Source organism: Sorex araneus, chromosome 4, assembly GCF_027595985.1.
Source record: "Sorex araneus isolate mSorAra2 chromosome 4, mSorAra2.pri, whole genome shotgun sequence".
Taxonomy (NCBI): Eukaryota; Metazoa; Chordata; class Mammalia; order Eulipotyphla; family Soricidae; genus Sorex; species Sorex araneus.
Window position 1 is genome coordinate 53,455,068 of NC_073305.1, and position 13,068 is coordinate 53,468,135.

Sequence of the window (13,068 nt, forward strand, 5' to 3'; positions counted from 1 at the left end):
AAAGATCAAGTTGTGTCTTTTGCAACAATATGGAGGAAATATGACATAATTATGCCAAGGGAGTAAAAGGAAATTACTATCATCTCACATATGTAGAATATGAATAACCAAACAAACCTGCAAAACACAACAAAAATATAACTCTTCGACTCTGAAAAATACGGTGCTTACCTATCAGAGGGAAATAAAAGGGGCGAAAGGAATGGGTCAAGGGAATTTTCCCCTGATATTTATTTAGGCACCGTGATTTCTATTATTAATAGAAGTGCTTCAGGTATACAATGTTCCAACACCACACCCATCACCCAAGTATCACCATACTTCCAATGTCTCAAAATTCCCTCCCACTGGGGCAGGAGCATTAGTACAGTAGGTAGGTCATTTGCTTTGCTCATGGTTCACCTGGGTTTTATCCCCAGCACCTCTTAAGTGCCAACACCGCCCCCCCACCCCGAGTTCTCTAGGAGTGGCTTCCTAGCACAGAGCCCAGTAAGCTCTACACAATGCCAGGTATGACCAAGAAAAATAAAATTCCTCCTACTACATTCCAACTCCACACCCTTGGCAAACTCAGTTCTGATCCTTGCCAATCAAATTTCAGGGTCTAGTACCATTGGCTATTAGTTATTCTCAAGGGCCACTTGTATAGAGATTCATCGAAAACTTCTCTGAAATTTTGGTGGTGTATGTTGTGATTCTGATCCACATATAGAGATGTGAATCTGTACTCCAAACTCATTCATTATTAAGGGCCAACAGCAATCAACAAAATTTTATTTAAATTAAAAATAATTTATTCAGGCCCAGAGAGATGGTACAGCAGATAGGATGCTTGCCTTACAGCAGACCCAAGTTTAATTCCCAGCACCATATTTGGTCCCCTGAGCCATGCCAGGAATGATGTCTGAGTGCAGAGCCAGGAGTAAGCCCTGAGTTTCGCAATATATAGCCCCAAAACTTAAAAAAAAATTATTCACCTTGTTCACATTTTTTTCATTTTATACAAACATGAAAGTGGAAGTGATGAGAAAGAAGAGAAAATAAATTAACAAATTAGGAAACTAAACAATTATGGAAAAAACTATGAAGTTACAGATACTAGTTCTACTTGTTTTCCTTACAACAATCTGACAAAATAGATATCTCCTATTTTAGTCATTAACAAACTGATTTCTTGGAAACCCAAATTACTTTTTCCAGGCCTTATGGTTAGGAAGTAGTAGTCTATAGGATGACATTACTTTGTCCTCTCCCTGCTTGCCACATGTAGCTTGTCCCGGTTTTCCCGGAGTTTAGGCTTACCCCAGCCTCGCCCATCAAGGTGTTCCCGAATCTCTCCCATCCCTTTGTTTAGCTATAATCACTTCTCCATGCTCTCTTCCCCAAAAACGTTAATCCTCGGCTTTCCCTTAATCTGACTCTGCTAAATTGCAAAGTCAGACCTTCCTAGGATACTGAATTTATATTATATAAGTTAATATTGCCTTTCTCCTCTTCTTGTGCCTTTTGAATAATTTACTTTAAAGCTATGTCTGTTTTGTATAGACACAAGAAGACAATATTATGTTTTTATAACTTGGGAATTAATTGGCCTCGAATATTATTCCCTCCTGGGCATCTGCTTTCTCCACTTAAGCCTCAATTGCCCTCAGTTCCTAGCACCCCAAAGCAGGGTCCCTGACGTGGGACGAGAAGGACCCAGGGCAAGCGGTGAGTTGTGTGCTACCCTGGCATCGAGATGGGCCTGGCCAAAGTGCCTAATGCTTAACTATAAGTTAAGAGCTTGATCATGGACAAATACTGTCATGATCCAATAGTAATTATGAGACTAGGACCCTGCCAGGGATAGGAAAGACTGATCTGGCCTGAGCACTGTAGTCTGAGATTGAGATGACCCCAGGAGGGCAATTCCATAAGCTTTAATGCATCTCTTATTGTGTCCATACAAAATAATTAATATTATGAATTCTTATATGTTTGCTGGCTGAGGAGAAGAGAAACACATTCATGGGACTCCGCCCTTGGGTGGATCCTCCTGCTGAAAGAGAATTAAGTCCTAGGAGAAGCATCCCCTAAGGGAAAGGAACCTTACCCTATTGATGGTGACCACACCTATGTGTGCGCCCCAACCCCCTCATGCTGTGGAGATTTAACGAGTCTGTAAGAGTGGGTTGGGGAGCCAGGTCCAGGGGGTCAGATCCACGAGGGCCAGATCCAGAGATCCAGAGAGAGACCGAGAGCCGGGAGAGAAGCAGGGAGAGAGAATGAAATAAACTGATCAAGCAACCAGTTTGGCCTTCTTCCTTCCATCGCCTGCCCTTGACCGACAGCACACACAGCGGTTCCGGGGTGCTGAACGTGGGCGGTGAGACAGAGCCGCCCGGAGAGCCCGAGAGTGCGCTCGCCCCATGGCGAGCCTTAGTTTTTTACCATAGTCTAAGTTCATAAACCAGTGGAGTCCCTAATTTCCAAACCTAAGCACCCTCAACAGTTTTTCTGATACTGAAGTCCAAAGTAGTTGGAAAAGGGAGGGGAAATGTGGAAACAATTGTAAGAAAAATCTGAAATACTAAAACATTTTGTATCACATTATGTACTTACCTCCATAGTCCCACTAACAATTTGATTTCCAGTTATAAAGTACTCTGGAGAAAATTCACGAGTTCTAAGGTAGAATGCTACAATTGAAGAGAAGATTCTGGTCATGGTTTCATCACTGAAAGTATTAATAGTACAGATGTTGAAATGTCGAGTAAAACGAGGCGTGACTGGATTCCTTCCACCACCTGGAGGGCCCATGGCAGCAATCATCTCTATGTCCACCAATGTGATTTTACTTGTGTCCTTAAGATCATACCTTAAAAGTAAATGAAAATTTCAGAACCCTAGTTAGTGAGCCAATAAGATGGAATAAAATGTAAATTTTCTTTAAAAACTGACTGATATTGGGCTGGAGCGATAGCACAGCGGGTAGGGCGTTTGCCTTGCACGTGGCCGACCCGGGTTCGATCCCCAGCATCCCATATGGTCCCCTGAGCACCGCCAGGAGTAACTCCTGAGTGCAAAGCCAGGAATAACCCCTGTGCATCGCCGGGTGAGACCCAAAAAGAAAAAAAAAAAACTGACTGATATTGTTTTCCTTAAGAGAATAATTTTAAGTGATTCTTGAGGTAGGAAAAATATATAAATATTTAATATGTAAATAAATAGATATATGTGTATGCAGCACGTTTTTCTATTCTAGAATCATTAAATCTGATGCCCAGATTCTAAATATCTAGTATATCCCTTTCTCTGGCCCTTTCCTCTCTTTCCTCCTAGTCTCCTTTTCAATTTGACTCTCTCAGTTTCTTTTTCTGGGGGGTGGGGTGGGGCACAGCTGATAACACTCATGGCTTACTCCTGGCTCTGTGCTCAGGGATCATTCCTGGCAGGGCTTGGGGGCCAGGGATTGAAGCGGGGTTGGCTGCATGTAAGACAAGAGCCTTAATCTTATTTTTTTCTTCAGCCCTCTCCTTTTATTCTTATTACTCCAAATCCAGACACATAAGTGTGAAATAAATCTAGCTTATAGCTGGTTATAGGTAGGGTGACCATAGACCAAATTTTTCTTTCTTATCTCAAAACTTATTTGTAGAGCACATAAGAATGTCTAAATCGGGGCTGGAGAGACAGCACAGCGGGTAGGGCGTTTGCCTTGCACGCGGCCGACCCGGGTTCAAATCCCAGCATCCCATATGGTCCCCTGAGCACAGCCAGGGGTAATTCCTGAGTGCAGAGCCAGGACTAACCCCTGTGCATCGCCAGGTGTGACCCAAAAAGGAAAAAAAAAGAATGTCTAAATCATTTCAGCATATATTAAAGTTGTGCTAATTAGGAAATAATAAAGGTCTGGAGAAGATTTGATCAGAATGAAGTAACAAATGGCTCAATTTAGATGAAACCATGAAGAGAAAAAAAGTGCCTATTTCCCATGTGCATTATTGTTTTATATTGAAGTTCTTGTAAAAGAAGTGAATTGGGAGAAAATCTATAGAGATAGTCCCTAGTTTAAGATTATGACAGAAATTACAATCAGAATCTTATTTGTTTTTTAGCAACAATTGACAACAGATGTCTAGCTAAGTAAAATATGGCAAGATCCACACAACTAAACAGCACTTAAAGTCAATAAAACTGATAGACAAATAATATGAATTAAACTTTAATATAAATATTTAAATAAAATAGTTAGGAAAATTAAGTGACATGAATCTGTTTTTATAAATTAAATATATATTATATTTTTAAAATCTTGGAAGGATAAGGAATACATTATTAATAGCAGTATTTCCTAGAAACAAAACTCCAATGACCTGTAAGAGAAACAAACATTTATTTAAAAAATATGGCTTTATTTCAAAATCAAGGCATAGGGATGGTTAGGAAAGTACATATTAGCAGTCTTTCCCAAAGTGGGTTATACCACCTCCAGCAGGGACACTGAAATGTTCCAGGAGAAGAGCATTTGGGAGAACCATCAGGAGCAAAGGGTAGAAATATAGGGTACTGACTATGGTTACTTAAGTTGGTTGTTAAGTTATTTTATGGATAGTCTTACCTATAAAGCCTCAACTGTGGTGATATTATACTTTTTAAAGTGTAATCATTTTCAATAATCAAAAACAATAGTTGAAAAGGAAAGGATTTCATAAATATGAAATAAATATATTTCCAAGAGTTGATTACTCATTACAGTTATCTAACTTGTACTCAGAGGAAAAGATAGTATTAAAAGATATACAGTGAGCCAAAGAGATTAATCACTGACACCACATATGTCCTCTAATCACTGCCGTGAGTGAAATCCTTGGTATGGAGCCAGGAGCAGGCCTTGAGCACCACGAGGTGTAGTACAGAAAACAGAAACAGAAAGTTAAATATATATATATCTACCCAAAATGTAGGTGTAAGAAAATTTGTACAATCACATTAACCACAACCAATGTACTCAAGATGATGGCAGGAGACTAGGCAGTGCCTGGCATTGAACCTGAAGTTCCCACATTAAAAGGATGCACTTCAGTCCTTTGAGTCATCTCCCACATATTAATATATAGATATATATAATATCACTGTATCACTGTCATCCCGTTGCTCATCGATTTGCTCAAGCGGGCACCAGTAACCCCGCCATTGTAAGTCTTGTTGTTACTGTTTTTGTCATATCGAATATGCCACAGGTAGCTTGAAAGGCTCTGCCGTGTGGACGAGATACTCTTGGTAGCTTGCTGGGCTCTCTGAGAGGGATGGAAGAACCAAAACTGGGAGGGCTGCATGCAAGGCAAATGGCCTCTCACTATGCTATCACTCCAGCCCATGAATATTTATACTTTCTAATATTTCTAGAAAATAGATAAATTCCTACATAAACAATTATTACTTAGATCTTTCTAACTAAGATGAAAGTAAGTAATAGCATTATCTCCTTTTATTCCCCTCTGCACATAAACCTCTGTAAATAAATGGTATTATTTTGTGGGTTCTTGTCTCAAAAAAAAAAGAAAGTAAGTAATAGCTGGGATTATGATTAACTTATTTTTCCCCCTGTTTTTTGATCTTTGGGCTATACTTGGTGGTGCTCAGGGTTTCTTGACTTTTCACTCATGAACCATTCCTGGCAAGGCTTGGGGTACCAACTAGGGAGCTGAGCATCAAACCTAGGTCAACCACATGTAAGGTAAATTCCCTACCCAATTGTACTATCACTCAGGACCCTAGAGATATGCTATCTTTTAACACAGGTAAAAAATATTTAGAACAGATCAAAATAACTTGTTCTATCAAAAAGCCTATTAGTAATAATAAGATATCCAGAAAAGCCCTCATGTATTTGAAAAATCAAATGAGATTTATAAAATTCCACTGATTAAAAAATCATAAAGGAAAATAAAAAATACTTTCATAATAATAAAAACATAATACATTAAGATTTGGGGGATGTAGATAAATGATTAGATAAAATTATAAGCTTTAAAATGCTTATATCCCGGTCAGCTGCATGCAAGGCAAGCACCTTACCTACTGTACTATCTCTCTGGCCCTTTCATTGAAGTTTAGTTGTCATTTTGTTTTCTTCTTATATTTTAGGATCTCACAACATTAAAATAATATATTTTGTGTATTAAATATATTTTATATTAATATATTATATATTTTAAAAATATATCAGTCACTGTCATCCCATTGCTCATCGACTTGCTCAAGCGGGCACCAGTAACATCTCCATTGTTAGACATGTTACTGTTTTTGCTATATCAAAGTGCCCGCTAGAGCAAACTGATGAACAATGGGATGACAGTGATACAGTGATAAAAATATATAACAAAAATTATATAATATAATAAATATATTTTAATATATAATATTATTAATATAATATAAATATATTTAATACATAAAATATATTATTTTAATGTTGTGAGATCCTAAAATATAAGAAGAAGAGAACAAAATGACAACTAAGACTTCGATGAAGGGGCCAGAGAGATAGTACAGTGAGTAAGGTGTTTGCCTTGCATGCAGCTGACCATGTTTGAGCCCTGGCACCCCCATATGGTCCCCCAAGCTCTGTCAGGAGTGACACCTGAGCTCAGAAACAGAATACAGGAAATAACCCTGAACACCACATGGGGGGGCGGGGCTGGGTGGCACGATCCACAAATGAAACAAACAAAAAGACTTCAATGAAATAGTTACCAATTCCCACAATCAAAAAATTGTCGTAGCAATTCAATAGGAGGTTGAGCTCCATATTTTTCTAATGCAGGCATATTCATGTCATCAATAAAAATTATGCACTTCTTTCCCATAGGTGGTCCAAAAACTCCTTTGCGTCTTTTATCCAATCTCGCCATAATGATATTCTAAAATATAAAAATGTATTAAATTTAAAGCCATGCTTAAGATTAGAAAAAATGAAATTAAGCATTCTAATAAGAAAATAATATTAAACATCAATATGTTAAAAGTCCATATGTGCTTATTTATTTATATTTGTTCTATTTAGGGTGACACAAAACTTTATATTCAGCATTATTTTAAAAGAATTTATTAAAATCCGGGGCCGGAGCAATAGCACAGCGGGTAGGGCGTTTGCCTTGCACTCGGCCGACCCGGGTTTGATCCCCGGCATCCCATATGGTCCCCCAAGCACTGCCAGGAGTAATTCCTGAGTGCAAAGCCAGGAGTAACCCCTGAGCATCGCTGGGTGTGACCCAAAAAGCAAAAAAAAAAAAGAATTTATTAAAATCCTTTTATGTACTCAGAATGACTATATTAATAATGTATATATATTTACATCATATACACATACATGCAAACACACAAAATACTTTTCTCATTGACTCTCCCCATCTATCAATGTATCTATTAGCTGCTACTCACTCAATATTTAAATGCACTACCCTAAATTTGTAAGATTTTTAAGCTAAGGGAATTTCAATGACTTAAGCAACAGAAATGAAGTTCATAAGTAAAAAGAGAATGAACAGACATAAATTTTGAAATGGCTGGCAAAAATGGTGTTTAGAAAAAGTCCCATGCAGTATTTTGATCAAGAGACATTGGTGATACAAGGTAGAAAGACCAGTTAGCTGATTTCTGAAATAGATGTAATGGTTTAAAAATTCCACTGATAGAAAGCAGCATCTTTAACTGACAATAAGCAGTTAAGCCTCTAAGAGCCTTCCAGAAGAATCTTTAAAGAACAACATCCTCTCCCTTGCCTTCCCTCCCTGTCTTCCCCTCCTCCCTCCTTTGCCTTTTCTTCCTCCCTGCCTTCCTTCCTTCCTTCCTTCCCTTTTCTTCCTCTCTCTCCATCCTTCCCTCTTTCTCTCCCTCTCTTACCCACTTCCTCCAAGTCACTCCCTGCTTTTGTACTCACTCTCTCCCCCCTAAAAAAGTGTTGTTGCTTCTCAGGCTTTGCAAAATAACCACTAAGTATTCCAGTTTTAATAGAAAAAATGTAATCTTGAAATTTTGCTCTTAAAATTTTTCTTTAAGACTTACTTTGCAGAGCTAGGGATGTAGTTTAAAAAGCTAATGCATATGCTTTGCATGCTAAAGGCATAGGCATGATTCCTCCTACCACGCTAAGCATTAGTGACTCCCCAAGCAACAAGTCAGGAATAGCCCCTGAATACTGCCAGATGTGAAAAAAAAAAACTCAAATGAAAAAAATTATTTTGTAATGTCAAAAATAAAACTTTTGAAGTTATTAACTCATAGAAGATGGATATAACTTTTTATTTACATATAATTTTAAACATTGATCCCATAAGGCAAAAATAACAATTATAGAGCCATATTTGTAGCTTTAAACTAACCTGAATCTGGTTAGCACTGGTCCTTGCAGAGAAATTAACATAAAAAGGAAGGTACTTTTCCTTTTCCAAGTGATTCATTAGCTTATCCTTCACATATACTGATTTTCCTGTTCCCGTTGGACCCACAAAAAGCAATGGCCTTTATAAAAACAATGAGCATATTATTTATAATGGGTAAAGTCACAATACAGTCCTACCAAAGGAGGCAAGTACTAGTTAAAACTTAAATAATGATCAAATCATATACATATAAAACCTTACAGTTAATCTATCATTGTTATTTTGTAAAATAATGGTAATAACAGTTATTAGCACACATGTTTTTGACTTTCTATTTGGGGGAATTTAGTGATTTAAAAAAAAATGTTTGGAAGGACATAACATAACTCTAAGCAAAAGCACTCATGAAGCAAGTGAACCATGTTAAATTTTGATGAATGTTAAAGAATTTTAGACTGTTTCACAGTTATTCCAGTAGCATAAAGTTTTATGTGAAACTAAATGGCAGTGAATTATAAAGTTAACAGTATGTATACCTATTAGTAGCATTTTAGAACTACGTCTTTGGAATACTAGTTGAAAATAGTTGTCTAAATGCAAAGGGAATTTTCCACTTGATAGGGACTCAAGAAGGAAACTCTTTCGTGAATGATCATAACTTATTTTAAATGGCTAAAAAAAGTATAAGTATACTTAAAGGCAAATGTTTGTAGAACTCTGGGTAATCTGGTGTGAGAAATACTGAATTAAAAATTATGGAGGCAGAGGAAGGTGGGCAGTATAGGCAGGGTACATTGAGACTATGATGAAGAGAAGTGAACACTTGCAGAAGAATGGTGCTAAAACATTGTATGTATGAAACCCTATCATTAACAGTGTTCTAAATCATGTTGCCAATAAATAAATGGAAATAAATATTAAGAGAGAATAGAACTTATAAAGGTTAAACAATGATGAAACTGTCACTGTCATCCTATTGCTCATCAATTTGCTCAAGCAGGCACCAGTAAGATCTCCATTGTGAGATTTGTTGTCACTGTGTTTGGCATATCAGATATGCCACAGGTAGCTTGTCAGGCTCTGCCATGTGGGCTAGATACTGTCGGTAGCTTTCCAGGCTCTCCGAGAAAGGCGGAGGAATCGAACCCAGGTCAGCTGCATGCAAGGCAAATGCCCTACCACTGTGCTATCGCTCCAGCCCAATGATGAAACAATGAACTATAAAGCTGACGGGGGCGGGATGGGGGGAACGGGTTGTGGGTTGGGGTAGGGAAGGAGTATGGAAATACTACTGGAGGCAATTTGACACTAGTGGTGGCATTGGTATTGAAATATTAAGTGTCTAAAACTCAACTATGTTTTAGTTGAGTTTTAAAACTCAATGACCTTATAAATCATAGTTCCTTAAGAAAAACACATAAAAATTTTTTAAAAAAGAAAAACACATAAAGTGAGCTGCAGTACTTACTAATAACTAAGTGACTCATATTAGCCTAGCACTAATTTTTAAATTACCACTGAAACATAAACATAACATTAAAATTCCTTAGACCTACAGTGATCCCTGAGAATTTACTGTATCCATCCCAAAGTATATCCCATCTGCCTCATGGAAAAATATTTATTAAAATAGTTTAGTAAATACTATTCTTCACTTGACCAACTAAATTAACGGACCAACTAAAATAATAAAGATTATTCAAAAAAATCTGTAAACTTCTATGACTTTAAAAAAAAAGTTGGGGCCAGAGTGATAGTATAGGTAGGGCGTCTGCTTTGCACGTGGCAGACTCGGGTTCGATCCCTGGCATCCCATATGGTCCCCCAAGCACTGCCAGGAGTAATTCCTAAGTGCAAAGCCAGGAGTAACCCCTGAGCATAGCTGGGTGTGAACCAAAAAGCAAAAAAAAAAAGTTAACATGTTTACTTTAAAATTATTAATTCAAATGTAATCATTATGTCGATATTTATCTTTCTTACCAATAGAAATAATATACACTATACTGAATATTACAATTTTACATATATCTCAAAATTATCATTCATGGCCATTTCTTCTTCAAAATTTTGGTAGCCATCAGATTCAATGCTAGACACTATTTTTTTTTTTTTGCTTTTCGGGTCACACCTGGCAATGCACAGGGGTCACTCCTGGCTCATGCACTCAGGAATTACCCCTGGCTGTGCTCAGGGGACCATATGGGATGCTGGGATTCGAACCTGGGTTGGCCGCGTGCAAGGCAAACGCCCTACCCGCTGTGCTATCGCTCCAGCCCCGCTAGACACTATTTTTAAAGTTTTAATAAAGTACATGTACTATTAACTAAAATTTGTTCAAAATTTAAAAAATAATTTTAGTATGTGATTTCTTTTATCATTCAATATTTGTTTAGGTTTGGGTATTTGGGTTTGAGGGTCACACCTGATTGTACTCAGGGTTTACTTCTGGCTTTATGCTTAGGGAATCACTCCTGGCAGTGCTCAGGTGAGCATATGTGGTGCCAGGAACCAAACTGGTGTCGGCCACATGCAAGGCAAGCACCTTACCTATATATACTATCTCTTTGGCTCTTGTCATTCATACTTATACTTATTCATTTACTATTATGACAAATGGTTAAAGGCACAAAAATACATTGGTATTGGGAGAATTCAGAATTTATATCTATCTTCCTAGTAGAAGGAAGTTTTTACTATTAGCTTCTACCTGCAAAAATGCAACTATAGATCTAAGCTAGGGATAAACTACAGGCCCTTACAGAGGTCAGAGAGACAGTACAAAAGGTAGGGTGCTTGCCTTGCATGAAGCCAACCTGGGTTCAAACCCTGGCATCTCATATGGTCCCTTGAACCTGCCAAGAGTGATTTCCTGAGCACAGACCAGGACTCAGTCCTGAGTACTGCTGGGTGTGGCCCCAAAACAAGAAATACAAGAAAAAAATATAGGCCCTTATAATCTATTTTTCTTGTTTTTATTAAGCTGAATAAAACTTTTTCTATTAAATGAAATAATATTGGCTCAGAAACAAGTTGTAAGCAAAGAGGACAATCATGCACATTATGTAAGCTTTTCAAGTTGAAACAATGCTAATGACAAATTATCCTAATGTTTTAAAATAAAATAACTACAATAATCGGCAGAGCCTGGCAAGCTACCCATGTGTACTGGATATGCCAAAAACAGTAACAGTAAGTCTCTCAATGAGAGACGTTACTGGTGCCCGCTCGAACAAATTGATGTGCAATGGGATGACAGTGACAACTACAATAATATTTAATAAATATTGTGTGGGGCAGGAGATATAGCCCAATGGGTTAAATATATGCTTTGCATTCAGGAGGCTTGGCTATGTCCCCCAGAAATCATAACTCCCCAAAGCACTACCAGGAGCAAACCCTGAGAACAGAATCAGTATGGCTAGGCTCATCAGTCTTGTGTATTATATTTTTGTTATGTTCATCTGGTATAATGCTGATTTTTATGTCAGTTTTAAATAATGAAGAATTAGCATAGGACATATTGGTAAAATATATTAGGAGAACATGGATCATGGTTACTCTGATGTGGACTCTGAGTAGAATGTATACCTTTATTATTGTTTTTAGGCACCATGATTTATAATTGCAAAACTTTTTAACATTGCAGTAACATTGCAACTGACTTTTAGTCTGCCATTAAAAATTAAAGAAATAAATGGTGGCATATGAAGCAACAAAATGTGACAACAAAGGCTTTGTAGTGTACAATAAGAAATTTGCATTCTACGTTTGCTAATAGTAATAAATGTCACTTTAGACATGTCGATGAGTTGCTCGAGTTCTCAGTAATCTGAAAATGATGACCTCAAAGTTTAGTTAAAAATCCAAAGATCCTCTTAGATTGCACTATTACATTTAAAATGCATAAAATTTGTGGACCAGAGAGAGAGAGAAAGAAAGAGGGCACAAGAGGTAAAGGGTAAGGCGCTTGCCTTGCATGTGGCCAACCCTGATTTGGATTCCTGACACCACACGTGGTCCCCAAAGAACTGCCTGTGATCACTCTTGAGCACAGAGCCATGAATAGCCCCTAAGCACTGCTGAGTGTGGTCTAAAACCAAAAATAGATAGATAAATAGACAGACAGACGAACACTTTGCTTATTTGGTTATTTGTGAGACAGGGACTTGGGTCAAACCCAACTATACTTAGGGCTTCCTATAGGCTCTGTACTCAGGGATCATTCCTAACAGTGCTCACAGGACCATATGTGGTCTTGGGGCTCAAACCAGGACCCAATGCATGCAATGTAAGCAGCTTAGCACCTGTACTATCTTTCCAGCCCACAATGCTTGTTTAGAACATAGTTTCTTACTTGTCATAGGTTATACTTAAATCCATTAGAAATGTATATCTAATTGTGTCCATCGTAGGAACTATTATATCTTGAACCTTGACACGTTTGTCTCCTAGATTAGTACTTTTAATTAATTCATTCCAGTGGACCCAGCGACCTCGGTTTTTCAACTACAAGAAAACAAAAGTCATAAAATGTTACAACAATGTACTTGCTCTCCCAAAGACTTTTAAACACGCTGTTGCCATATTTGCTTTTCAGGCTTGAACTGTTTCCCTCAAAATGATGAAATATTTAAAAATAAAACAAAATTATGAGACACTAATTATCTAAAATAACATGATATTTAAAGTCATATGGGAGATT

The 13,068-nt window shown here is 37.6% G+C and overlaps 1 protein-coding gene across 1 annotated transcript in view; it reads right to left on the minus strand.

Moving 5' to 3' along the window:
- The window catches only part of DNAH12 (dynein axonemal heavy chain 12), a 260,066-nt gene that overhangs the window by 117,954 nt on the left and 129,044 nt on the right, over positions 1–13,068 (minus strand). The window contains 4 exon segments of the mRNA XM_055135991.1: positions 2,602–2,857; positions 6,739–6,905; positions 8,367–8,505; positions 12,721–12,872. Of these exon segments, the coding sequence (XP_054991966.1) occupies positions 2,602–2,857; positions 6,739–6,905; positions 8,367–8,505; positions 12,721–12,872 (714 nt within the window).